Source organism: Alligator mississippiensis, chromosome 14 (assembly GCF_030867095.1).
Source record: "Alligator mississippiensis isolate rAllMis1 chromosome 14, rAllMis1, whole genome shotgun sequence".
NCBI classification, from domain to species: domain Eukaryota; kingdom Metazoa; phylum Chordata; order Crocodylia; family Alligatoridae; genus Alligator; species Alligator mississippiensis.
The window spans coordinates 36,246,249-36,273,615 of NC_081837.1; the positions used below are offsets into that span (position 1 = coordinate 36,246,249).

The 27,367-nt window shown below is 42.5% G+C and overlaps 2 protein-coding genes across 4 annotated transcripts in view; one reads left to right on the plus strand and one right to left on the minus strand.

The window, feature by feature from the left end:
- SRPK1 (SRSF protein kinase 1) overlaps positions 1-14,121 on the plus strand; it is a 47,242-nt gene extending 33,121 nt beyond the window's left edge. For all 3 annotated transcript variants that reach the window (XM_006276887.4, XM_006276888.4, XM_019492514.2), the window contains 8 exons: positions 624-649; positions 1,173-1,386; positions 2,047-2,481; positions 3,204-3,304; positions 4,409-4,516; positions 6,498-6,567; positions 10,441-10,533; positions 11,508-14,121. In XM_006276887.4, coding sequence (XP_006276949.3) covers positions 624-649; positions 1,173-1,386; positions 2,047-2,481; positions 3,204-3,304; positions 4,409-4,516; positions 6,498-6,567; positions 10,441-10,533; positions 11,508-11,692 — 1,232 coding nt within the window. In that variant the 3' untranslated portion in view covers positions 11,693-14,121. The remainder of the gene's footprint in view (positions 1-623; positions 650-1,172; positions 1,387-2,046; positions 2,482-3,203; positions 3,305-4,408; positions 4,517-6,497; positions 6,568-10,440; positions 10,534-11,507) is intronic.
- Positions 14,122-15,131: 1,010 nt separating this feature from the next.
- LHFPL5 (LHFPL tetraspan subfamily member 5) lies at positions 15,132-27,127 on the minus strand. Its single transcript, XM_014605459.3, has 4 exons — positions 26,589-27,127; positions 17,009-17,245; positions 15,953-15,986; positions 15,132-15,442 (listed from the first exon to the last, which is right to left on the minus strand). Exons 1-3 carry the CDS (start codon positions 26,998-27,000, stop codon positions 15,970-15,972), a joined length of 666 nt encoding a protein of 221 aa, XP_014460945.1. The 5' UTR covers positions 27,001-27,127; the 3' UTR covers positions 15,132-15,442; positions 15,953-15,969.
- Between the last annotated feature and the right edge of the window lie 240 nt (positions 27,128-27,367).

Consider the following 27,367-nt stretch of genomic DNA (forward strand, 5'->3'; position numbering starts at 1 on the left):
ACCCAGAGAGGTTGTGGATTCTCCATCCTTAGAGGTTTTTAAGACCCAGCTAGACAAAGCCCTGGCTCAGATGATCTAGTTGGGGCTGGTCCTGCTTTGAGCAGGGGGTTGGACTAGATGTGACCTCCTGAGGTCTTTTCCAACCCTAATTTTTCTATGATTCTATGAAATAATATAATAGGAGGCTTTGGTCTGGTCACCAATCAAATGAGTCTGCTGTGTCAGACTTTCATTTGAAGCTTAACTAACAATTTCTGCAATGAGCTATTTTGGGTGGGTGTCTGCTGTTTGTTATTTTGAAAAATCATTTTTTCTCCAACTGTTAGGATTGGACGATACAATTAAGTTCATTGTTACCAGTACATATAGAACAAGCCACTGACCTGTCTTACACAAATGTATGTACAGCAGTAAGAAGGCAATTGCGGTTTAGTGTTAGTGCAACTTCACATTTTAGCAGTACATACTATCCACAGAAAAACAGTATTGCTTTGCAGAAGAGGTTACTGGCTTAAAAAAAAAAAAAAAAAATCACTTTTTCTGCTCAAGTTATATGTTGCATTTATATTCCTGTACAAGTGTAATGCAAGCAACTAACTCACTTTTCTTCCCTTCCCTTTCAGTGAGTACTGCACCGCAACCCAAACCAGTAAGTATAGCTGTGGATTGTTTATAAGTACTCGTATATAGCTTTTGTATGATTGTTCTTTAGCATCGGGGAATTCTGTTTTGGGAGCACAGCAGGAGGACCAGAAGCCCTTGAAACATTAACAAGTTCTTGTACTATATAAACATTAATCAGCTGTGTTGGCACATTTTGGAGAGAGGTACTTGCATCTTTAAGATATCACTGCAACCCAAGCTTTTTATGGTGTTTCCAGTGGGAATCCAAGGACTATACAGGCCCTAAAGACTGAACAACTTTTTAATACCAAAAGGTGGATTTATAGGTCAGGATTGGGACCCACTGGAAGGCACTAGATAAAGGCTTGCACAGTGGTTGCATTTGCTTCATTGATGGAAGAGGAACTCAGTCAGCAAAGCTGTCAGTCGAAGATTCTTCACAGACTCTAAAATAATTTGCTAAATTAAATCTGTTGCTGTGGGGGGTATTTAAAGTAGAAAATACCAGACCAACCCCTAAGAGGTTTGCCCCTTTCATTTCCTTGCAGGCTGACAAAATGTCAAAGAATAAGAAAAAGAAATTAAAAAAGAAACAGAAACGGCAAGCTGAACTACTAGAAAAGCGAATGCAGGAGATAGAGGAAATGGAGAAGGAATCCAGCCCAGTTCAAACACAGCCTACAGATCAGGAAGAAGCTCAGAATCCCCTTCACATCCTTCTGAAAGAGAGTCCACAAGATGAAGGGCTACCACACAAGTCAGGTATGAATCTTGCATATTGTAGGGCCTTGCATCCAACTGTATGTACAGCAGCACAGTACTATTCATACAGCCAAGCTGGTAAAGTTGGAGTGGACAGTTGTAGAGCATGTGGCAGTCAAGCTGGTAACCTTATGAAAACTGTGTAATGTTCTTGAATTCTGTTGCAAAAACTTCCATCGAGTCTGAGGGACCTGCAAAATATTGTGCTGGCATAAAATAGGCTAAAGCATGGATGTCAGACTTGCTTGGGGCCCCAGGCTGGGTCCAGACTGCGGGGTTTGTTACAGACCAAATTCAGCCTGGGACAGAGTCCAGAGGCAGCAGGAAGCTGGGTTTGGGTATAAGGAGTCTGGGGGTGCAGCAAGGGTTTGGGAGCAGCTGCAGTAGTGAGCCAGGCTTGCTGCTGGTGGCTCTGGCCAGCAGGGCCAAACATCCCCATATTCTGTGGCAGGTCACATCTGCCAACTTCTGATGGTCACTGGTAGCCCAGTGGGCCAGATAGAGGCTCTGGGAGCCAGATGCAACCCATGGGTTATGTTTGACACCCCCAGGCTAAAGAAGTATGGCACTTGCCTTGCTTTGATTATTACTCAGTCTATTTGTAGTTTTCTTTGTACTTTTATTAGCGTTCTGATTTCCGTTTGTTTCTCCCTGTCCTAGATGAAAACCTTCATGTGAAAGAGCAGACTATCCTAATGGATGGTGGCGTAGAAAAATGCATCATGGAAATCAATTGCAACGGTGTAGTGCAAATGACAGGCTTCTCGGACTCCAACAACCAAGGGCCTGAGCATCTTGAGGAAGATCTTCATAATGCCAATGACTGTGGCGAGGACCCTCTAGCACAGGAGGAGAACAACTTCCATGGCTGTAGTTACAGCCAGCGTAACGGAGACTCTGAGGACAGACCACAAGAAACCATGGTGGACTCATGTGTACCTATAATTTCTGAGGTGCTAGATTCCATGGTGTGTCAGGCAACTTCAAGCGAAGAGCAATCATATAATGAGCAGGAGATTAGCCATTTGCAACAGCGTATTCAGGCAGAGCTACCCTCAGAGGATGAGAATGAAAATGGCTCATCTGTGAATAAAGGTATCAGAGGAGTCCTATACATGAGAAAAACCACTTCTTTTCCCTTGCTTGGGAAGAGTTGTGCCGCGGAACAGAATGTAGTATTGATGTTGGGGTCTCAGCTTACATAGTCAGACCTGATCCTGTCTGAGGCCACCTTGGTGAGCCTTGTCCTGATAATTTCACCTTCATAGAATCTGCAGGTTTCATTTGACAGTTATGCCTTTTTTGTGATCAGGAGCATATAAATTGCTGTCATGTTCTCATCAAATTCATTCTGTCCCTCCCTACTTTAAAAAGAACTAATTCTTTTCAAGCATGTCTTAATTATTTTGGTCAGCTTATAAGTGGGAATGTTTCCTTTCTAGTTGGAAGTGTCTTTTTGTTTAAAGTTTCTATACACAATGTCCAAGACCATCACTGGCTGGCAGAACATGTCTTGTAAAGAAAAAGTTAAGTACTAAATAGCCCGCTACAAGATTAAGAAACAAATCTAACTGTGTTGTGCCAAATATTTTTAGTATTTACTGTAGTTATAAGCATTACAATCTTAATATCTTGATGGTTTCTATCACCTTATCAGACACTAAAGTGAGTTTCTAGTAATTAAACTTTGAGGAAGGGGAAAGTTCTGATCAGTGACCATTGTGCATCCCTTGTAGAACAAAGCATGTAGGATTTGGAGAGCATATGGTGGCACTGTCCATGTGGATTTAATCAGATGTTGTGCATGTTGCCTTTAGGAAAATCCACTCCTGGGAATTTCCTCCTTAATCCTCTTGAACCCAAGAATGCTGATAAGCTTAAAGTGAAGATAGCTGACCTAGGAAATGCCTGCTGGGTGGTAAGTTTAAAACTCTTTAGGGTCAACAGACCAAAGCTTCTAATCTGTTCCCAGTTAGGGAGGATGTAGAAGGCACCATCTATTTTATTTATTTATTTATTTATTTATTTTAAATAAAAGATGGAAAATGCTTATTGCTCCTATGCAGTTCTGTGAGTGGAAGAATCATGTTGCTATCCCTCCAGTGTTTGAAAGATCCTCTGCTGTTCCCTGTTGTAGCCATCCTTGTAGCTCATTAGCTTGACTGCTGATTGCAGAAGACTGAATGTAAACAATTTTGTCCCTGCAAAGCCTGTATATACTGCAGTATTCTTAAGCCAGTTTGAAATCTTGAGTAGGAGACCACCTATATAAATGCTTGTAAAAGACTGAAGCTGCTAAATACTTTGAAATGTCCCAAGTGTTCAGGGCCCTGTGTTTGACTTGCATCACTTAGTGAGGCAGTGTCCTAGTTGTGTTCGTAGCTTTAGGTACTTAAGGTAGATACAGAAGCATTCTCTGGTAAGAGAGATGTAGAATGATGAATGTAGAGTTCCAGGGAACTAAAACCTGGTTTTATGATAATTATGTGTCTGCCTGGAGTTTAGTGTAGGCTATATAATGACACTTAACCTTTGTTCACCAAAACGTTGCCAGTTGCTTTAATTCTAAATTTTCCTGATGTGGTGTTGTCTGACCTCCTTAATTCTCTAGCATTAACATGCAAGCTCATTATTTTGAAACGAGTCTAGGTAGTAAGCATGCCTTCTGCTGTTCAGGCTATATGTTTCAGATTTGTCAAATACTGACAGTTTCTATCAGATATGAGCCTGCTTAACAATCACAAGTCACTTGATAACACTTGGCAGGTTAATTTTTAGAACGGCCATCTTCCCTACTGCTGCTTCTGAAGAAAAGTTTCTGCTAGGAAAGCTGTCTGTAGTTAGATCATGTTAATTCTTACAGAATTTTTTCCTCTCTTTTAAACACTTCCTTAAAGTCTTGTCTGTCACACTTCATCTGGGAGATGTCTCTGTAAACATCACTGTTCTGGTCTTCACTTCAATAGCATCGTTTCCATTAAAGATCACTTGCATTTTAATAAAGACTTCTTTTCACCTTTAGCACAAGCACTTCACTGAAGATATTCAGACGAGGCAATACCGATCCCTGGAGGTATTGATTGGATCTGGTTATAACACTCCTGCTGACATCTGGAGCACAGCTTGTATGGTGAGTTCAGTAACCAGAGTGAACCCAGGGCTGCAGAGCATCCTGGCAGTTCCTATACATGGTGTTCACTGCGTCACAGAATCGGTTGCTGGCTCTGAGAAAATGCCCGGTACTTTAAAGCCAACCTAGGAATCTAGGTTCCTAGCCAATCTAGGAAGCTTCTGGGCTTGTTGCATTCTGTGTGTCTTCCATCTAAGATAGACAAGGCTAGATCTGCGCAGAGTAACAAAGGGGTGTGCTTCTTTGCTCTGATACCTTAGTATACTGCATCGGTTTTTCCCTTTGGGGTTAGCATCTTGCAGCCTTGATATGCCAAAGGCATATTATGATACAGTGACTGATTTTAAAATTGTAATTAAGAGCACTGCTATTGAAGCAATGATTAGTCAAAGGGATACACTAGAAGCAAGGTCTGCAGTTATGTCATTTCATTAAACCAACTCCTATAGTTGAAAGATGTTAGACAGACTTTTGGACACAAGTTGCCCTTCGTCCAGTCTTCTCAAGAAAGCTTGTCCAACATGTCTTTCCAACTATACAGTTGATTCAGTATAAGGACAAGGAAGAAAGGAAAGTTAACTTCCTGCTTGTTTTTAATCATCTCTCCAGTGGTTCTTGGTTTGTTTCAGACCTTCATCAGGAAGACACAGATTGAGAGTTCTCTCTTGAAAGAGATCCATTAGTTTTAAAATTGTGTAGGTTTATAGCTAGGGGTTCCACGTGTTATGCAAGATATTAAATTTTAATTATATGGCAGAAACCTCAGATTTATGCATTATCACTCTCTTAAATCTTCCCCATGCAGATTGTCTAACAAGGCAGTTCATTTGGTGTTTATCTTGATAAATATTTTACACTCTCTCCAGACTTCAGATTTTCAGTACACTCAGTGTTCTTGTATTGATGCATAATGCATTAAGTATGTTGTTGACAAGAAGCTGGAAGTCTGAAACTTGGTAAGAGGAATTTTGTCCTCTTTGCCTTTGCGAGACCTTGAGAACCAGTTTGGAACTGTAGAATGAGCACATCATAAGAAGTGTTGCTGTTAAATGAGCTAGCAGCTAGACATTTAGATATTGTGATGTTCCAGAGTAGCACTCAGTTTTAGTCTGGCAGGCCTGTTCAAGGATCTTTACAGGCTCCTGAAATAAAACAAGTATAAATTGAGTCAGTTTTGGAAGATTTCTTGGCAGCCTTAGTGCTGGGTATTAAATAATAAATAAAACACTTGGCATATGGGCACATGTGCAAATTTATCACCAGGTAAGCTGGTATGTGAACTTAGTGTGTCATCTACTCCATGATAACTGTCTATGTGCATGCCTCCTGTGGTAAATATGAGGCTGTTTTGGTAATTGTGAGGGTTCAGTAACTGTGACCTCTTAGGGGTACAAAGGCCTGTGAACAGCTGCCTAAATATAAGCTCTTGAAATGCAAGTGCCATTTAGCACTGACGTGTTCACACGTGAAGGTGTCGTGTGTCAGCTTCATTCAGAGTCAATCAAAAATGCTTTTGAATCTAGAAAGAGATCGAGAAAGAAGCTGTCTAGAAAATTTGAGCTTCTGCAGACTGCTTTTTTGGAGGAAGCTTTATAAAAGAAACCCCACCTTTTTAGTCCAAGTATCTTGCATGCTTGTGATACTTCTAAATATGAGATCCGGGCCGGGGTCAAGTATGTGGATCCTAAATTTTGCACTCTGTTTTAATGATTTAAATTTCTAGTTCATAGATTCTCCATTTTGCTATGATTCAGACAGTGATGGAGATATTTCTATAAGGTGCAGCATTGTGGGTTTTGAAATGTGTTGCACTTTACAATGTATATGTCAGGTTTAATTTGGTGGAAAACGTAGAACAATCCTGTCTCCTCAGCTGCCATGACATATGCAGAATATATTCTAAATTAAGACTCGAGTGTAGTTCTAGCAGCAGCAGTTAGAGGTGCCTGATGTGATTTAACACTACTTTTTTGTTGTTTAGGCCTTTGAATTAGCTACAGGAGACTACCTGTTTGAGCCTCACTCTGGAGAAGACTACTCTCGGGATGAAGGTGTGTGTCTTTTTTAAAAGAAAAATGAGATAGCAGTGAATTGAGGGATTGTCCAGAGACAAAGAGTTGCTTCTTGGAAGACATTAAAGCACAGACGTTTTGCATAAGTAAACAGGCCCTAAGTTAGTAAAATTAGGAAACATCCATGCTGTTGAGGCTTTGCTGCGAGATGCTGATCAGTAAAAATTTAGTTTTTGTTTGATACCAAATTAACCTTCTCTTTTACTGCTGCTGCTTCCATTTCTCATCTTGCTATTCAATCTGAGTATACCCCTTAGCCTTTGTTGTCCTTCTTGTTTCTTGTAGGTTCTGTGAGCGATCCCTGATTTTTATGGGTTTGTATTCCAAATGCCTTTAAACCAGAACGTGTAATCTCTATAATGCACATGGTTAGACTTCTGATCATACAAACAAAAGTGACACTGAACAGTTTTATAATATGCCTTCCTTTTATTTGGTGTTTGTTTGCTTATAAACCTGAAAAGGCTTTCCTTTGTAAAGCAAGTACTTTTATCCTCACTTTACAGATAAAGAAATTGAGGCACAGATGGGACCTGACTTTTCAACATGACAGAATAGTCTGGGGCGGGCTGGGAATGTATTACAGGTCTCCTCTGAGTCCTAGTGCTCTGAGCAAACCTGATCTCAGAAAGAGACCAGTAAAATGGCCACCTCTAAATACCAGAAACATGCTATAGCAGCAGGTGAATTTTGTATATAAATATGCATTGTAATGAACACTTTTACTGTTGCCCTTCCTCACTACAGCTTTTTCTAGTGATGCCTTTATCTGCCTTTTAAAATGAGCAGGAGGAAATGAATAGATTTAATGGTAATGAGCTATAACTGCAATCTGTGCAAGTTGTTACTCAATTTGATGTTGGCAGCTTAAGACTTTGTTCAGAATAAAATGATTTATTTTAACCACTGCTTTCTTTAGTGAGACGTCAGCACTAGCGACATTAATTCATAGATGATGTCTGTGACAGCCTTTGACTGTGCCTTAAGTCTCAAACAGAAATTACATAAGTAATACAATTATCTAACAATTCATTCTGTTGCCCATTAGCCTAAATATAGAGGTACCAGAACTGTTCTCTTTCCATTTACTAGTGAATACAGCTATTGTGCATGTCCAGAATATGATGAAACCAGCAACAAAGAACTGAAATTCCAGAGACTTCACTCTCTAAAGGCAAATTTTACCTGTGGGTTTGTAGATCGTGACATTTAAGGAGTTGGGTCCATAATTGCAGAATGTCTAATATGTAACCATTAAGTCTGTTGCATATACTGAAAAATAGTGTACCTTTGGTGATGGTGTGTGGCTCCCACAAATTTAAACAAGTTACATTCCTGATACAGTCCCTATTTTGTCACTTTAGAGCCCTTCTTCTGATCAAGTAGTTGAAAAATCACATTTAGTCTAATGTGTAAACCTCATTTAACATCTTCATAGTAACTTGATTTTGTGCTTTTTATGCTTGTTGGTTTGATCCACATGAGTCTGGAGCAGAGGCTTATTGTTGCACCAGTAAAATTCTTTTGACACTTCTATGAGTGTCACACATGGTCTGCAAGTGGGCAAGCACCATCTTGTCGCATCGTTTCGGCACAGAATGCACGTAAACCCTCTTGTCGTAGGAATGTCTGAGCTCTCTAACAGCGCTAAATGCCAAGTCTGCTTCAGCACCTGAAACTTTCCCAATATTCAGGGTCCGAGCAGCCCCTCAAAAGCATTGATTGTAGTGCTCAAGTTGAGGAGGCCTGGCCTTACAAGTATCTTGCCATATTATTCCTTCCTTCCATGCCCCAGCTGCAGCAGTTTAGGTGAGGTAGTGATCTTCAGTAGCAGGAATTGCTGTATTTTATATAACAAGTACAGTGTGTGAATCCTAAGCACCACCATGTGCTATAGAAAGTCAGATTGTTTACTGAATAGATAAAAACATGGATCAAAAGGCATTGAAAACTAAAAGGCGTGCATTCCATGAGATTTGGACCAAAATGTTAGTTTAATCAGCAAGCTATTAATTCTCTCTCTAGAAGCCGTTGAAAGCTCCACAAAGAATACCCTAGTCACTATTGCATATATTTTTGCATGCCTAAAACTGGAGAAGTAATTACCTAATAAAAATAAATTAATTGTTGATGCTGGGAACTTTTACACATTATGTTTTAGCCTAAGCAATTCAGTATTCATCTGAAACAGTGATGTGTACAGCTGTTGATGCGGGAACACTCAGTAAGGTCGATGCGACTCAGCTAGGTGGGTAAAATCAGGAGTTGAGTGCCTTTGGACTGCAGCAATATCACTAAAGTCGCATTGCCCCTGAATGGCAGCAGGATTTATGTGCTTGTTGACTTCTGTCTTGGTTGATTCATCTTAACTTTTCCAAGTGTTCCTGTGTTAGACATAGCTTTACTGAATGTAGCTGGCAAACCTAGCTGCCTCTTCAGCTAGCTCTAAAAAATTCTTGGTGTAAAAATCCAAAAACTAGTGAAAGCTGAAATTCATGGAGATCACACAGTGTAACACCCCTTCTTAATACTCAGCTCATCCAAAATGCCATTCTGACCTTCGCTGTATTTTTGCATCATGACCATGGCTAAACAAGCTAGTGGGTGAGCTCCCTATTAGACCCTATGAAACTAGTTTGGATTATAAAATTTGCCATCTTCTAGAAATTAAATTGGACATTTTTAGGTTCCCAAAATTTTTGGACCAGCAGACCACTGTCAGTCCTCAATTTTTTTATTTTGTTGTGTGTGGACTATGAGAGTCCCTTATTAATTATTCAGTTGGAGGGAATGGTCACTTCAGTCTGCAGACTCCTTACCAATGAGCACAGTTTTGGAACCACTGAGTAGGGCGTTGTGTTTTTGGAAGACTCTGTGGGCAAACGGAAAACTAATAAAATCAAAGAGATCAGAACTTCATTGAGCTAGGCACTTTATTCCTGCCCTGATGAATTCTTACCATATACATAAAGGATGCAAATGGAAATGGAAGCAAAAAGGAGGTGATTTATCCAAATGAGACCAAACCAATTGATTACCCTGAGTCCTGGCATATAGTACCTTATCCACTAGACTGTACTACCTTGTTGCAAATCTGAAACAATTCAGTTTTGGAAGGTATTTAAAATGTTTCATCCCTGTTTAACTTGGACCTCAAAGACGTTTGAAGAAAAGTTCTTAATATTTCAGCTGCTCATGTGAGGATTGAGTGCTTCCAGTCTGGTACTCGGCAGAGTTCTTCAGTAATACAAGCTCAGATTCGATATTCCTTTAAAAACTTGCCTTTTTTTTCTTTTGTACCTCATACAGTTAAAGCCAAGTTCGAAAGCAGGTTGCCTTTTAAACCGGTTGCCTTCCTAAATATTGTCTAAATAAAGCTGGAAAAAAGTTGTATTTCCTTTATCCTGCTTTATCCCATCTTTGTCCCTTTTATTGTCTCCTCTTCTCCCGTTGTTTTAGCCCACATTGTGCATATTGTAGAACTGGATTCCAAGGTACCTTGCCCTCTATGGGAAATAATTTCAGGAATTCTTCAGTCAAAAATATTTCCATGACACCATTCTTCCCAGGTACCAGGATGTGGATAGCATCCACATCTCGGAGGAAAGCAGGGTTTCTCAGGGTCCTGAATCCTTAGATAGCGGGGAAAGAGTCTTTGGATCCTCAGAAGGAAAAATCAGATACTGGTCATCCACTCCCTTCCATTTAGCAATGAGAGAGAAAAGATTTCCAACTGGAGTTTTGCATGCTGCTTGCTCTATCAATGTCCAAAGCTTCTGCTGCATATGGAGTGCCTCATATTGATACCTGTTGTATGTTTCTGTTCTTTCTTAAATGTTTTGGAAAATGCAGATCACATTGCATTGATTATAGAACTTCTGGGGAAAATACCTCGCAAGCTCATTCTGGCAGGAAAATATTCTAAGGAGTTTTTCACCAAAAAAGGTAAAGCCAATCTTTTTTTTCCCCCCTAGCAGTGTTCGAATACATAGTACTGGAACTTCATAGTAATTGTAGGTAGGCCCCAGTAAAGCAGTATCCTGAAATCGTCTTCCTGGAACGCTAAGGATCATCTCAAAGTAAAGATGCATTGATATACATGTGTTCTTATCTAGCAACTGAGAATGTACTAGTGCTCCACATCCAATATAGACTGACTAAACAGATTGCAGGGGATTGTTGTAAAGAGCTCCTTGAATGATCTTTTGGCGTTAAACAGCTGGTGTTTATCAAATGATGGCTGTAATTTGTATCTGAATTTCTTCATGTATACAGCTCTGGTGTACCTATCTAAATCTATCTGGAGAAGTAGTTTCCTGCAGTAATAAAAATTGAAAGATGCTGTTTCAAACCTTAAAGGTTATTCTTCTGTAGATTTAAAAAGATATACAGTCTTGTTTGGGAAAGTGATAACTCTGCAGAGAAAGCTGACAGGAAACTGGCGGAGTTATATTACAGCCAGGCCCAAAATCTCTTTATGATAGCTTATGGTATAATAAGGGTCTTTTAAACACTCTAGAGTAAAATACATTGGTTTTATCTGAGCAGGAGCAAGAAGAGTGAAGGTTTCCTGTGCCATTGGATTTACCGGTCTGAACAGGAGATATCTGGCTGCTATTTGTAGAGCCTCTTTTCTCAGCCAGTCTGAGTACCTGAGTTTGTTGCATTATATCGTAAAGTTATAGTAAGTAATCAAGTTGTATCCAAGCCTTTGGTAAGAAGTAGGAAGAGAAGACATAAGACTTTCTTGGAAACACTCTTTTTAAGGCCAGTTTACAAGAGCAGATTTAAAGAGTGAAATTTTGAGATACAACAGTTGAGATTTTCCTGTCCAAGACAACATTGTCCAGATCTCTCCCCTGTTTGATTTAGACGAACATCTGCCATTGGTGACTTAATCTGTCTGTCTTGGTTTTCAGGTGATCTGAAGCACATCACCAAACTGAAGCCCTGGGGCCTTTTTGAAGTCCTTGTGGAGAAATATGAGTGGCCTCAAGATGAGGCAGCTGCATTCACAGACTTCTTATTACCTATGCTGGAGCTGGTTCCGGAGAAACGGGCCACAGCAGGAGAGTGTCTCAGGCACCCTTGGCTTAACTCCTAGAGGCTTCAACACAGTACCACAGCCCTACTCTCTGGTTTACAGCGTAGCATACATACATCCAGCTGGCCCTTCCTAGATCCATTTTTTTTCATGTTCATTTTCAGTGTGAAGCTCTTCCTTAAAGGCTTCCAAGATTTTAGATAAATCTAACCTGTTCAATTGAATTTGCTTATTTGACTCAGTGGGGACTCTCTTCAGCCAATGGGCACCATCATCTGATTTTTGCCTTGATTGGGCTTTGCCAAAGACTAATTGACTGACTGGAATATGAAGTTGCCCCTGAGTCTATTCACTGTTAACATGCTATATCCTGTAAGCGTGAGCTGATCTGCACTGGAATATACTCCTTTCACTAAGTTACAGCAATCCTTTGTTTTGTGAGAGGGATGTGAAAACCTGTGACTCCCTCCTTAGCTCAATGACTGGGGAGTTAATTTTTCCACTGCTCATCTAGTAGGTAGTGGCAGCATAAATAGCAGGTGATACTAAGGTGTTTAACTTCATGTGGAGCAAAGGACTAGGAATCCTCCATCCTTTCCTAGGGGCCTGTTCCGTTCCTTGGGTAATTTCGTACATTCTTTCCAGTCAAATAATTTTCTTTAGTTTTAGCCACTTTTTTTGTTTTTGAAACAAGCTGTATTTAAAAACTAGTTTTTTAGTACTATTTTCCCCCCAGTGTTCAGATTAGTTTCTGAATTCAGTGAAACCTGCTCTGCTCTCTTGAATGCCTGAGCCTTTTGGACTAAAACTTGACAAGGGAAATAAAAGCAAAAGCTGGAACAGATAAACGCACAATCTTCAGAGTACAGATGTGTACACCCTTTGGCTGCAGAGAGGTAGCCATGCTTCAGGCATTTCGTCCTAGACGTTTAAGTGAGCTGTGAGCCCCCTCCACCCCCACTCCCCACCCCCCACTGGCACTTCCTTTGCCTTGCTTAAGGTTGCCATTGCATCAGTAAGCAGTCGGCTTTCACTCTAGAAAGATGGAACATACTCTTGCTCTTATTTTGACTACTTGCTTCTGAAGAGAGGGTGGTGGCATCTGTGTGTTACAGCCACATTATCCTTTGACTTTGAAACACCGCACTTGTAAAGATTTCTACTCTGTTAACCTGCCTCAGGTGTTAGCCTTTATAAGTAACAGCCCTGAATGGGATTGCCTTTTATTTTCTGAGGCATTTGGGTACGTGGGCATTAACACAAGGACAGCTGAACTAGATGGGAGAAGAGTGTTTTGGCCTTTTCCCTGTAAACACAGGGTCAGCTGATGCTTCCTAGAATCGCACCAAATAAGGTTGCTCAGTAGAATACAATATAAGCTTTTTAAACTTCCCTGAGGGGATTGGACGTAACTGAAGTTTGTGGGGTTATTTTAATTAAAAGTTAAAGAATTGTAGCATTTGCTAGTTTTATGATGGTCTCTCCTAGACTTGCCCAAGCTATTACAGATTCATTGCATCCTACTCTAAAGCAAGGTTTGGCAGTGTTGGAACTCCTCACCATGGACCAAACAGGCCTTTGGGATCATGAAGCTCTCAGAGGATAGAAGCTGCTGCAGGACTCTGGACCTCACAGAAGGCCAAGCAGGCACTATTTGAGATATGATACCAAAGCTGCCAGTGAGCCTGTTACGTGTCACTTTCTGTGTGTGTTTGACATCTCAGTTCATAACAATCGTTCATCCACGAAACTGGTGCCATTGCTTAATCCATGTCAAAAGTTGTTTGTCCTGTCTAATAATAATGCCTGACCGGGCCACTAATGAAATCCATGCTGCATGTCCATTTAGGGATTCTTAGGTCAGATTCTCTATGCATCTTGTCCAATGTTAAAGGAGAGAAACATACCAAAATAGTAAAACTGCTGAATGATATTTCCAGCCACCTGGAATTCTTACTCTGATTCCAAGCATCATTCTTGCATCTGTTGCAAGGGGATTACAGACAGGATTGGATTACTAGAACAATTACCTTCTCTTTAAATACTGTGAAGTCTTATTGGCAGGGTTAATGGAACTTCTGCTGGTATTGCTAGAGCTCATCAAGCCCTGTGCACTTCAGCAACCTGGCTGACCTAAAGGAATGACGTGCTCATAGCAGGGGCAGGGAGGGGGGCTGCAGACTTGTTTTTGAGATCTGTTCCCCCCCACCCCTGATCAGAAGAGACCTTTATCCTCTGCTAGTAGTAAAAGAGCCAGCTTGTGGGCTGAAGACATGCAGAAGCAGCTGTCAGGATTCGGTCTTGTACCTTGTGTGCTTGCTCACTTGAGGTTCATTTTCAAATTGCCATAAAGTGCTCACTAAAGGATTTGTATTTGCTGTGTCAGTCTAAAACCTGAAGGAAAATACATTTTTATTCTTTCTACTTGGACGCATTGTCTTTTTTTTCTTTGTAAATGCAGTACAATAAACAGAATATTTAATAACCCATACATATTCCTGATATGTTGGCTCTGAATGAACAAAATTGGAGGGAGTATCCGTCTCGTGGTGGTTGTAGCTTGCAGCAGTAGGAGATGGGGTTCAGTCAATATTTAGTGTTAAGACCCTGGAAATCTGCCAAAGCATGTGATTGAGTATATATAGATATCATAAAGCTGTTTGCTATAGATATCGTAAAGCTGTTTGCAAAAATCTTAACTTTTTCAGAAGATAAATAAGAAAACTTTTCTATAGTGAGTTTTCCCTCCAATTTGCCCTTTTTGTTGCTATAGTTTCATTCAACTTCTATCTGCCTTCCTGAGGTGGGAAATCTTAATTAAGAAGCTTTTCAAAATGTCTTTATTGTAACAAGCAAAATTTGGAAGTTCAGTGTGCACCGTTGCTAAGAATTGCCCTGATTTCTAGTCGCAAGAACAGTCCAATCCAAAAGAAAGTAGATATTAATGCATATCAATTTTGGCTGTCAATCTGGTAGGACTGTTTGACATTTCAAAACCAAAAGAAATGTGCAGCCTCTTCAGGTTATATAGGAGAATTATACTGAAGACTCTAGCAGGCAGGTGATCGGTATGATGTGAATTGATGGTTCTATCAAATTAATTGAGTCCGGTGATCCACTGTGTGAATGAGCTGACTTTGATTGACGCCATCTGTTCTAGTGAGAATTAAGTGAATTGTCTGCTGTGTCATGCTGGAGGCAGGTAGATTTGTGCCAGAAAGTCTTCCCTAGGAGAGAGTCTGCATTTACTGTGGCTCAGGATTGAGTGAGGAGTTTTGGAACTGGCTGGGTTTTAAGGTCAGTCTTCACTGCGTGCTACAATCCAGTTGTTAAACCAGTCCATCTACCAGTAAAATAATTCTGTCCTTTATGGGGACTTTCAAAAGACAACAATTGAGAATCTGTTCAAGGCTGCTTTAAAACTTGTCATCTAAAATAGATAAGACCATAGGAGAGGGAGCAGAGAAGAAATAGGTTTCTCAAGGAATCTAATACAGAATCAAAGCATTTAAAATATGCCTTTATTCAGCAGAATTTACAAAGAGTGACAGAAAATTAAAATCACTAACATTGTCCTGCCACACACTGGATAGTGTATTTGTAAAACGCTGTGGTTTTCCACTTCGCAGGGTGTCTCCATCCAACTAAATTCTGAGTGGTGATCCTATAGCAGTCTCTTGCATAGCATTTCTGTGGGTCCTCTGTTTTCAAGAAAGTTTGTCATAAGAAAAGGGTTTTTTATAAAAAAAAACTTAAGGAAAAAGAGCAAGTGTTGGATAGTTGCCTGAAGAGATTCTTGGGTTTTTTCCCCTGGGAAAAGAGAAAAAAAAATCAGTTTTGCAAAACTAGTCCTCAAAATAGTCTTAACTCCTTTTGGTGTAAGGCATTGAAAATGCCTTTGCTTCCTGGTGTCAGTTAAGTTAAAGCTGGTTTGTCTTGCACCTAATTGCATAAATTAAAGCTGGGGTGAACAAGATACAGCACACAGCTGTGTCCTCTGGCCCACAGGAGCTTTGGCAGTAGGTGGCAATGTTAATCGCCATGGCTCTTGGAGCCACGGCAACTAATGCTGCTGCCACTTATGCTGCTGCCACTTGTCCTGCTGCCAAATTTCTGGAGTTTAAAGGGAGCCCTGCGGGTCAGCCCCACGCGGTGGATTGGGCCGGTGGAGCTGGATCAGTTAGGCACCACCATGTTAAACCAACGGGCATGACATAAATCAGTGCAACACCACTGACATTTCAGGAATCCCCACATGTAAATGACATGTAAAATACACGTGTAGTAAGTGTAGAAGTAAGTTCCATCAAGGTTGCTTACTGTGGCGTTCAGCTTCTTCATTCATTGACCTCTTCTGTAAAACAAAGAATTGTAGTTATGTTAATAGCATAAAGGTATACAGGTTTCCCCCTCCAACCACTGGGGTTAGGTTCCTGAAAGTTCCCGTGGTTGGCAAGACGAAAGGCTTATGGGAAAATGGCAGGTGATGGGCTGATGCGCAGCCATGGAAGACCTTGGTTACTCAAAACTGCGTACCATGGTAGCCAAAATGGTATATAGAAAATTAAGTGTGGATACTCAAAACCGTGGCTGGCAAAACTGTGGTTAGTGAGGGGAAACCTGTAATGGGGATGGGCAGGAGCACTGGTTTCCCATGCCCATTTTCAAGAAAGAAGAGTCCATTTGGGGAGAGGGATCAACAAGAAGAGGCAGTGCCTTGTCCCACCCTGTGCTGCCTGAACATAGTCCTAGCTTCCAGCACTTGTTCAATAGATGGAAAAACCTGGAAATCCACTTGGGTATTATGAAATGGACAGTTGTTTGCAAAAGTACTGAACATGCTATTTCATAGTTTTGATATTGGAGGATTTGCCCTCTACCTGTAACAGAAAACCCAGGTGGGTCAAGCTTGATAAAGTAGTGGTACTGAGCTTACGAGTTCTTGGGATTTGTTTAGTTAATACCTTCCCTGGGTAAAATGAATAGGCTTGTTTCATGTGCGGTCTTGCCTGTGAGGCATCAACTGACTATAACTTGGAAATCATCGCTCCCTGCCACTAAATTTCTAGATCCATGGGGAGCCTCACTTTTGAGCACAACTGTTCGAGCAGGCGTTTAGGCTGGTGGTGGTCATCCATTAGATAAGTAGCAGCCTAATGGTGATTTTTTTTTTGACTGCTCTTCTTGTTTGTATCCTTTGCCTTCCTTTTAGTTTTATGGTAGTTTGCTGTAATGTGCACAAAATGTTGCATCTGGGACCAGTGGACCAAGTGATCATAGCAGGGCTTGGCTTGGTAGGGGATTGGGCATGCCCTTATAATGGGGTGGCAGATGCGACCAGAGAGAGAGAGAGAGAGAGCAAAGAGGCTCGGTTACCTTTACCATCGACTTTAAAGTCAGATGGGAGGAGATGGTCCTGTCGGTTCCCTAAAACAAAGGCCAGGAAGGAGAGGATGACAGCATCAAGGATCCCAATGATGCAGAGGATGTAGGCCCAGCGTATGGTGCATGCCCCTATTGTGTATTTGTCTGTTTTTTCACCGCACATGCGCTTCACTTCACTGGAATCCCAACCATCTGGGTAGATTAGGCAACCTATCATCAGGCCCGTAGCTGCAAGGAGAGAAACACTGCTATTGTTGCAGGGCATACAATGGAACAGGATGGCAGTCCATCATAACTTGAATGGAGTGAGTACTTCAAACAGCTGCTGTGACTTGGCTCATATTCAATTAGTTCACTTCCCTTTCCACAACTTTTGATGAACAAGAATGCTCTCAGATAACTAATCCTGAGCATTCGCAGCATATTTTAGATTTTATGTGAAAATTTAGCTTTACAGGGATGGTTAATTAGTTTGGTCTTCACTGCCAGGGGCAGTACATACTGATGGCAACAGCTTTACTGCTCAGCTTCAGTGTTGGATCTGGCCCTTGTTTGGAACAGAACCAAGGCTATTTGTGGGAGCAATTGCTCATAGGCATACAAGCACCAGTTCAACTAATGCGCTGTAGGCTATATGAAAGCCCAAGTCATTACCAGAATAAACTTGAGAAAAGCCAATTAAACAGCTGTGCTTCAGTTTTACATGGATGGTGAGATGGAGAAGATGGTCTCTTGTCAAGTTCCTTGACTGGAAGGTACTGATCAAAGCTTCCTAGATCCTACTCTTAACAAAAGAAGCATGCTTCCCGGTCTAGAGTTTGTGCTAAATGTGATTACTAGAATATTGTAGTTGTGATCTCAGACTCTTGCTGCTACAATTAGGTAATTCAGGACACCTGAACTACCTATCCAATTAATCCTTCCCTCCATAGCATTTTACAATAAGAAATGCTTTGCATTTCTCAGGTGAAAATGCTAGTATTCCATTGAATTGGGTATTATCTTTCTCCTGTCTTAGAGGTTAAAAATATGAGGAAAAATCCACAACCCTAAGACAAAGGTTGTCAGTGGTCTGTCAAGAAAAAAAAGTTAGTACAAGACAATTGCACTCTTTCAGGACTAGTATTGTTCACATGAGTGCACCTTGCTAAAACATTATGGTACATGACCAGGGGCTTGTCTAAACCTGTCATGTGTTACAGATAAAGTAGTATATCCTCTTCCCACAGTGCTGACAGTCATAAGTATAAAGCTTACTAGTATAGTTCTTCCACAAGAAGGAGAATATATCAGGCCTGTGTAAGGCACTTCTTACATCAGTATAACTGCATGCCTAATTCAGGATTTTATAGTTCAAGGATTCTGCTTTTTTTAAATAATTGCATCCCTATCCAAAATAGTTACATTGGTGCTATGTTGTTATAGTAGGCTTAATATTTTCATTATAACCTGTGATCTGTGAATGCACATACCTTAAAACAAGACAGCGCTACTACAAATAAAAGGTAAAGAAGGGGAAATCCATAATGGCTGTTGCATGCAACCATTTCTGGCAGAGTGAGCTCTGTAGCCAAGAGCATGGTTCTCTCCCAAAGAGGAAATGCTGTGTAATCTTCCATTAACCTTGTTGCCTTGGCAACATCCTTTCACTCCTATATGAATATGCAATGCTGACCTGTTAACAACATGACTAAGAACTGTTCTGGGAACCGTCCTGGAGGAGTCACTGGAAGAGTCCTCCGAACAGCTGAAAACCAGTTTGAATTGGGATTGTTCGATCAGTAGAGGTTTGTATTACTGTTTGTTTGCTAAAATCTGCTCGGGGGGGGGGGGTGTGTGTGTGTGTGTGTGTGTGTGTGTGTGTGTGTGTGTGTGTGTGTGTGTGTGTGTGAAGTCAACAGACTTGTACCCAGAGTAGTTTAGGCCTATTCAGCTGAAGGGTTTCCAGTTACAACTCCAAGTTATCAATTGCTATAAGCACTTATAGATCCATTCCCCCTAGGAGTATGTGTGACCTTGTTATCAGATCCATTCCTGCTGCTGAGCTACTTTGTGTTGTGCAGTGTTTGAATTGTGGGAGGCCTTCATTCACTTTTCTTTTTGAAATGGGTGAAGTGCTAGTTCACAAAATGTTCTTTGCCATCCAGGCAGCTTTTAATTTTCTATGTCACAAAGTGATATTGCTCCTAAGCACTTTATGCCCTTTTTCAGCTGTGTGTGTTGGGTGTCGGCCTTAAAGTGAGTTACTAGATGCTTTTCCCATCTCTGCCTGTGAACGTCTACCTCGGTGTCTGTCTGTAGAGCTGTAACCAACAGCATGTTGTATAGGATTCAGTATTCCTGGCTTATGTGGTGCCTGGCACCCTGTAGATGCTGCTAGCTTATAAGTGACTGATGCTTTGGGATGAAGGAGTTCTCTGCAAGTATGAAAGATTGTTGCCCCAAAGCTGGGCATCTTTTAATCATCATTCCATTTGGCTAAAGGTATCAGCAAGCTGCCGAAATGTGTGTATAATGATCACTTGCTAGTTCAAATCTGGGCAACTAAGACTTCAGGTAGATGTTAATTTATGGCACTATATGTTAATTATACCATAAATGTATATGCTAAACATTCATCCACCTTGCAACATAAAATGGCAAACCAGGAACAAAGATGTTCCAGGTGCAATGTAGAATATCTTTGTGGCTGGTTTGTGTGGCACCTTAAATTGAATGTGTGGCATGTTTTGTGTTCCAGACCAGGGCTGCCCCACCAATGCTGACAATCACAGCCTCGGATCTGGAAAAGGACCTGAGGCTCTCTGGAGCCAGTACACTTACCTGATAGTCACCACTGATCCCAGACAGCCTCTGGTCTCGGGGCTACTTCCAACCCAATGCCTGGGTTTGGGACTTGGAGCAGCTTTGAGTGTGGAACTAGGGATCCAGGATTGCCCATACCTGAGCCTGATGTTTTGGGATTGGGCATGGGTCAGCTCCAGGGTCCAGGACAAAGACCCTGCCCAATCCACAAGATCAGGTTAGGGGCAGCCCTGCAGTGGTGTGATTTGGATATGAGGAATTTTATGGTCCATCCCAAACATTACTCATCCTGCCATGTATGTCTGGTATTGCAGGATCCGTGTTTTTTGGAGTGGGATGTAATCCCTCAGATCCCAATCATGCCATTATTTTAACGTCTGCCAGGGCCCTAAGATTGTAAGCAACTCAAGGCTGTGTTTAGCTAGCACTAAAATGTCAGCCGATGCTTCTGTGTGTTCCTGCTGTGTTGATTTAATTTTCAGTCTTCTGTGCGTCTGCAATCAAAATCTTAAGTGGCAACCTGCTGAGTGAATTACAGAAATCCTCTGCATTTCTCTTCCCTTCCTTCCTTGAGACGGGCTAGTTTGTATAGGGTCCTCGTCCCAAGATAGGTTCCACTTTACTACTACCAATAATAAATCTGTATCTGTAGTCAACTAAAATCTCCATAGGCACTTCCTGCATGCTTTACAGCAATGGTAACGTATCAAGAACTCTGGAATAAGAAGCAATTTATCTCCATCTGGCATGTTTCCTCTGCTTTGACACGCAACAAATGATTCCCTGAAGCAGGTATATAGGCAGTTATTGGGCTTTGACATACTGCGGATTCCTGTTGTACCAGATGCCGGGTGTTAGCAGCACCATCTTTCCTAGTGTAAAGAGGCTGCTGCCACTGCTCCATTTCTAGCAACATGCATTTTTCTACCACCCCTACAGCCCATATTTATCTTTGTTGCCTGGAACTTGATAGACCTGAGTGTGTTTCCAGGACTGTTGACAGGTGCTCTTATGTAATGATTTGCAAGGGGCTTTTCAATGGCTTTAGGGAGAGGAGAACAGTAAGGATATATGCACCTTAGTGGCTCTGCACAATTTCTCTTTGTTGAGAACCAGCTGGTTGCTAGTACATTTAATTACTTCCCCCTGCAGTTTACATGAATATGGGGTATGGATAGGGAAGAGTCACTTAGAGTGAAAACACTTCCTTAATCTGAGATGCATCCTGGTATAATTATAGCATGCAAGCAGAAACAGTCTCATCCAACCAAGTCCTTTCCTACACTAATTGGTCCCCCTAGAATATACTACCAATGATTTCTCTGCATGGGAAATAGTCTGCTATAAGCATCTGAAAAGCAGTGTGGGCTAAGAAAGTAGCTGCATTTATCACCTTGAGTGTCTCTGAAGTCTTGTCAAATAAAAGACTGCATCCCAGATATTAGAAGGGAAACCAAATCTATTTCTGCTCGTGACCATGGACCTATCTTTTCCCTCTTTGGGAAACATGGGCACAAGATTTCATGTGCATCTCGGTAAGGTCCACATTGTGGAGCCTTTCCCCACTCCAAGTGGTTATTTATGCAAACTGGCATCAAATTCAGTGACACTCCTTGCACGAATAACTGCTCAACAGTTACTTCACCCTTTGAGGCTAAAGGCAAGTTCATAGACCCATTGCTCTGACTTGCTTATTGAATATATTTACAATCTGCTTAATTTCCCAGGGGTTGCCTTTAATTTTGTGTCAACCCAAAGCTTTTCAGTTGTATTAGGAAAGCATTTGAGCAAATGTTGGCAGGAAGCTTTGCAATACAAGGGCTAAAGAAAAGAAGGGGATTGAGTGAAATAGGAAACCATGGACACTAGTGGACCCAGGCAGGAGGGGCTGTATTCAGCAATGGGTGTCTATGCTGTGTTATACGCCTCCTGTGGCCCTCTTTGACTCACTCCTCTGCCTTCTGTGCACAGGGCACAGAAATGGGCTACTTTCCCCGTTCAGCTTAAGACAAGGGAACATTAAAGTTAAGAGGGAAAGAACAAAGAAAGAATATCAAAATATCTCAACTGACAGGCATGGCAAACACTGGCACTGACGGCTTCAATTACTTGCATGGGGTCAGGGAAGGAGTGTGTGGCAGAACCACAGAACTGAACCCAGATCAACTGAATCCCACCTTGCTGTCTAGCGTTGCAGGAGTTCCTTGTTTGCTTTTTTTCTTGACCAACACTGCCATCAGCATGGAGACTTGATAAATGAATCTGACGGTTGGTAACAGCTCTCTCCATGGTGCTAGTCTTTGTGGCAGGCGTTGATAGCGCGCGCTTGCCTTCGAGCACTGAGCAGCTGGTGAGTTAGAACTGCCTAACTGCTACCACTGGATTGTGACTCAGTTGGGAGAGAGGCTGGTGATTCAGTCAGGAAGAGAAGATATCCAGAGTGATTGGATAGCAGTATCTTTGAGGAAAACTAAATTAGTGTAACGTGTTAGGAGAGGAAAAAGAATGCTATTGTAGTCGAGATATTCTGGAGGCCAGGGTTCATGTCCCATCCTGACACAGACTGCTTCTGTAACCTTAGACAAGTCATTTAAGCTGAGAATTTCAAGGTGATTAACAATCATGCTCAGCTTTTATAGCAGTTCTCTTTCGTTGATCTCAGACCACCTTACCAGAGGTCAGTATTACTATTCCTATATTAAAGATGGAGCAACAGAAGCATGAAGAGAGAGTAACTTGCCAAAGGTCAGCCAGCAGGTCGGTGGCAGAGCCACAAATGAAGCCCAGGTCTTTTGGGTCCCAGACCAGACTCTGATTGCCCAACTTGAAAGATGTTTAAGGATACTTATTTTCAGAAAGTGCCTTCTGAAAATTGGAGGCTTTAAAAGTGTCCCATTCTGAGCACTCAAAAGCACTGGTCCTTTCTGAAAATCTCAGTGTGAGTGTCTCTGCCTCTGCTCTCTCCCAGCAAAATGAGGACAGTGATCCTGCTTCTCACTGATGCTTTATGTTGTTTGCTTCTGTTGTACTCTGTCCTGTGCATGCACTGCACGACTAGACAGTGCTAGCACAATGGGTGGAGCCTCCCAGCCCTGTATTAATACAAGTAATGAGTCTATTAGACTGTGGAGCTGTCTCCCATCAGACTTGAGAGAAGCCCTGATATGAAACATTTCATAGTGACTGAGCCACTCTGGGCTATTGAGAACATCTTTGTACAGCCAAAGGAGGGGCTGGTGCAAGAGGATTAGATAACATTGCTTCCTTGTAGCCTCAACCCTTTCTAACTTGCATAAGTCTGGAGTGTACATCTGCTCTAGTAAAACCACTTTGCACAGAAATCTGCAGTGTGTTTGTTTTCAAAGGAGGCATGTCTGAAAGCACTGCAGCAATCACTCCTGCTTTCTTTGACACAGTCTGATGTTCCTCCCCCACACCTTGTTTTTGTTTAATAGATCTACAGTGTCCAAATCATTTATCAATGCCACCAGCTCTAGCATGTAACCTGCCTGGTCCTGTTTTCTGCTTGTGGTAGGATGGCTGGGAGGTGGGGTTAATGGATTTTGGCTTCGTTTCATCTATATGGGGGGGGGGGAGGGCAGGTTTTGGCTCTGTTTTTAACCTAAGGAGGCAATAAAATAAAGGCTTTATGATGATAAATGCTGGAGAGAGATGTGAAGAGTATACCCTATTAAAATATTCTTCATTGCCTGAACAGAGTACAGACCTTAACCCCTACCATTCCAATCTGTCTGCTCACAGATCTTAAAAGAGAAAAGCTAGTGAGAAGAGTTTATCATGTTCAAGGCAAAACCAGGCTGTTGTAAGGAAGGGAGCATTAATATCCCCAGCATGGGGTGAGACACATTCTTTACAGCAACTGAGCAGCTTCATCAATCTTTTCTGCAATTGCCCTGCTCCAAAAGGGGTTTCCAGATTTTTACTGGTTGCTGGGCTCCTGTCCCACCACCACTTTGCATTGAGCCTGTTAAGGGCTTTAGGGGAAGGCCATCCATTCTAATTCCTTCCTGGGAAGAGAACACATGCAGCCGTTCTAACAAATACAGCATCCTCCTCACAACAGGAGTAGGGTGTCTACCTCACCTTATTTCCCCCTTGCACTCAATAGTATCTCTGTTCAGCAGATTTAATTATTTTTTAAAGAGGCTAAAATGTGATTAACATTTCTCTCCCCACCCCAAAATACAGATTTGCATTAATTTAGTTCTCGTGGAAGATGAAGTCTTAATAGCATCACCCTGATATCAATGGGAACTCCCCATGTATTTCTTAGTGCTTCATCATCTTCCTTTCATCCCAGACCTTATGGTACTGTTAGGTCTCTCAAAAGAACAGATAACTTGTGCTTTTGCTGAATTTTAGCCATAGAAGTGAACATTTTACAACATGCCCAATTGACCATGGGGTTAATGTGGTCTTCACTGGACTCCTAATCCAGGCTATAAAGCCAATGCAGAAGGCTGACACACTTCTCTGTTCTTTATTAATCCTTTTATATTATTTTTTGTAGTCAAACATGTATAAGCAATGACTACAACAGAGCTCAGGGATAGAAAACCTTTTGCTATCCAGACTTCTGGGGCTATTGAGTTGTTTCCAAGCCTCTTATCTTAATCTTGGCTTGGGGGACTTCCTTTTAGACCAGCTGCAATCCCACAATGCTGCTGTCCTCCTAGCTGAAAACTTAAGGGTCAAATTGAAGCCCACTTCCATTCCAGAGGACTTAAACCACACTTCAGTTGGCCTAACTTTCTTTGTCTCCATGATATTTTAACCAGCAAGGGTCTTCTGCTGAGCTGCTCAGAAGGTGTAACAGGATGCAGCCTTTCTTTTCACCATGAATGATTCAGGAGGCTGGGATGATTATACTGAATTACAATAGCTTTTAAGTGATGCAGCTGAATCGTGTAACATTCTTCTGAGCATTAGCATTGCTGGCGGGATTTAATTAGGCGATACTTCTGTCCAGTACCTGAAGATAAGTTGAGTAAGTTAGAACCTAAAGAGTCATTATTATTTTCTTAATGTCTTGAAAAGATGCATGCCCTAGTTGCTGGTGAGTTGCCTAAACAGAGGCCTTAGCACCCACACCTGTAACATGGCTAGCTCTGTTATTCTGCCAATATATATGTGCTACTTTTACCATCTGCTTGACCTGTGGACACTCCAACTTTAGCTCATCAATACCTATTTTAAAGTGGGAGAGGAGTCATTGTAGGACTGCTGCAAGCTAATCAAGTCACATGCCTCTGAGCCTTGGCTGCGTGCTACTGGAGGTAGTAAGGGATTTTTGGCATGTACAGAATTACACCCTAGGGTTTTGCTTCACGCTCAGGTTTCCCCCAAAGTATCAGCCGTTGTCTTCTGCAGTGACAGTTGTGGACTTAATGAAATGATACTAAGTAGTGGAAAGAGCTAATGTTGCCAATCTTAATGCTATCTTCCATTTGAATTTGTACAGCTCATTTATTCTGTGCTTCCCTCAGGAAGCCAAGTTAAAAGTCTACCCAAGCTGAATGGCCCATTGAGTGAGCGTGGTTCAGGTGCACTATTTCCTACAATCCTCCTCATGTGAAGGAGTGATGTGGCCAGCATCATCTCCAGCCACCCTTGACACTCAGCCCTGGTGAGCTGAGAGCCTTTTACAGATAGGTTGACTGGAAACAGCCTTCATTGAATCAAAAGCAAGACTCATCCTTGTTCTTCTGGAGCCATGATGGGATGTTTTAACCATCCTGGTATCCCCCACAATGTAGGGAGTCAAAATAGGATTGATTTAGAGTGCGATTTTTTTTTTTTCCAGAAGTGTTGCGCTAGCAAAACTTCATAGGAGAGGACCAGTGGGAACTGGTGGGGATCAGTAAACCCCATTTTTCTGTCAGGCTGTATTATGACTTCCTCACCCATTTTATTAATAATGAGAGGATTTTGGTTTTCTGCTTTGTGTACTTTGGGTGAGCAGCACTTCTGGTTGCTTTACTTGACCTTGTTTATTCCTCCAAACTGATGTTTTTCTGAGTTGATGCTTAACTTCAAGAAGTAAACTTTGGGCTAGATATCATGGAGCAAAATCCTGATCCTCCACCAACTGGCCCTGCTGAAACAAACAGTGCCACTCATGTAGTAAGCAACTACTCATTGCGAATCATTTATAAAATACCGATTCTTTGTTTCTCTAAAGTGAAACTCGATTCAGATAAACTCTTAGAGGTTAGCTGTCTGAGGCAGCTTTCTGCAATCCCTTCTGCACTCTTTTTTCTGTGCCTGCTGCACAAAGCAGAGCATAACCTACCTATGTGCAATGAGAGTGAGGGGTCAGCCCATTTTGTTAGGGCCTGGGGTCTGAGGCACCCTTACTGTCAGCAGATTGCTCGGTGACTGAATAGGTCAAGACCATGACACTGTCTTCTCCCTTCTTGACCGGGCTATCAGGTCAGCCTTGAGATAAGGATAAAGGGCCTGCTGGATGGAGAGGACAGCAGGATCTGTCTCCACCCATTTGGCTCTGTTCATTAGCGTTAAATTAATGCAATAGAAAAAGAGGCTTTTTTCCCTTGTTCTGCTGTGTGGCTCTAAGTTACTTATGTGGCTTTTCCCAGGTCTGAGAATTTTCTGAGCTCTGTTGGGACCTCCAGACAGGATGGCAATACAAACAGTAATGAGTGTCTCACCCATGCATGCATTTATCCCCTAGGATGCAGAGGGAGGAGGGCTGTATCTCCCTGAAACCCTATGCCCCACTCACCTGCTGCCAGTTGCATCCAGGCACAGACTTTGTAGACCGTGGCTGCATTGCAGAAGAAGAAGAGGCTGAAGCAGAGGATGCAGCCGATGATGAGGAAAGTGGAGATGCCCACAAAGAACATGGCTGTCTTGAAGGCACCAGAGGGGATGGTGCCAAAGTCCAGGGGGCCACCCTTGCAGATGAGCTCGCCGGTGAGAGCGTTGCCGATGCAGTAGGAGAAGAGGCCGAAGTAGCCGGCCTGAGGGGTGTCAATGCTGTCGCCGATCCAGTAGGGCTGGATGAAGGTCACCATCATGATGATGGAGAAGCAGAGGGTGAAGAGCATCCACAGCACCCCCATGGCACGTGCGTTGCGCACGTAGTTGGTGTGGTAGATCTTGGCGGCCTCCTGCGCAGGCAGCAGCTTGGTCATGGTGCTGCTGGAGGGGACTGGAGCAGGGTGGGGGGACCTGCTTGGCTGGCCTGTGGCTCCAGGGGCTCAGCCGGGGGCTGGGGTCGAGCATGCGGTGGGGCCGGAGGATGCGGCTGCCTCTCGCCCTGGCTCCGCGGCCAGCACCAGGGCTCCCGCCCCGCCCCGCCCCGCCCCTCCCGCCTCCTCCCCCGGCCGCCGCTCCGCCGCCCTTCAGCACCGCGGACAGCGCCGGCGGGCCGCAGCCGCAGCCGGGTAGCGGCTGCAGGGGCGGAGGAGTCCCCGGGGCAGGTGCGGCCCCGCAGCCAGCAGCGCATCCCCACGGGGGTGGGGGGAGCATCCTGGCCCAGCAGGGAGGGTGTGTTGCGGG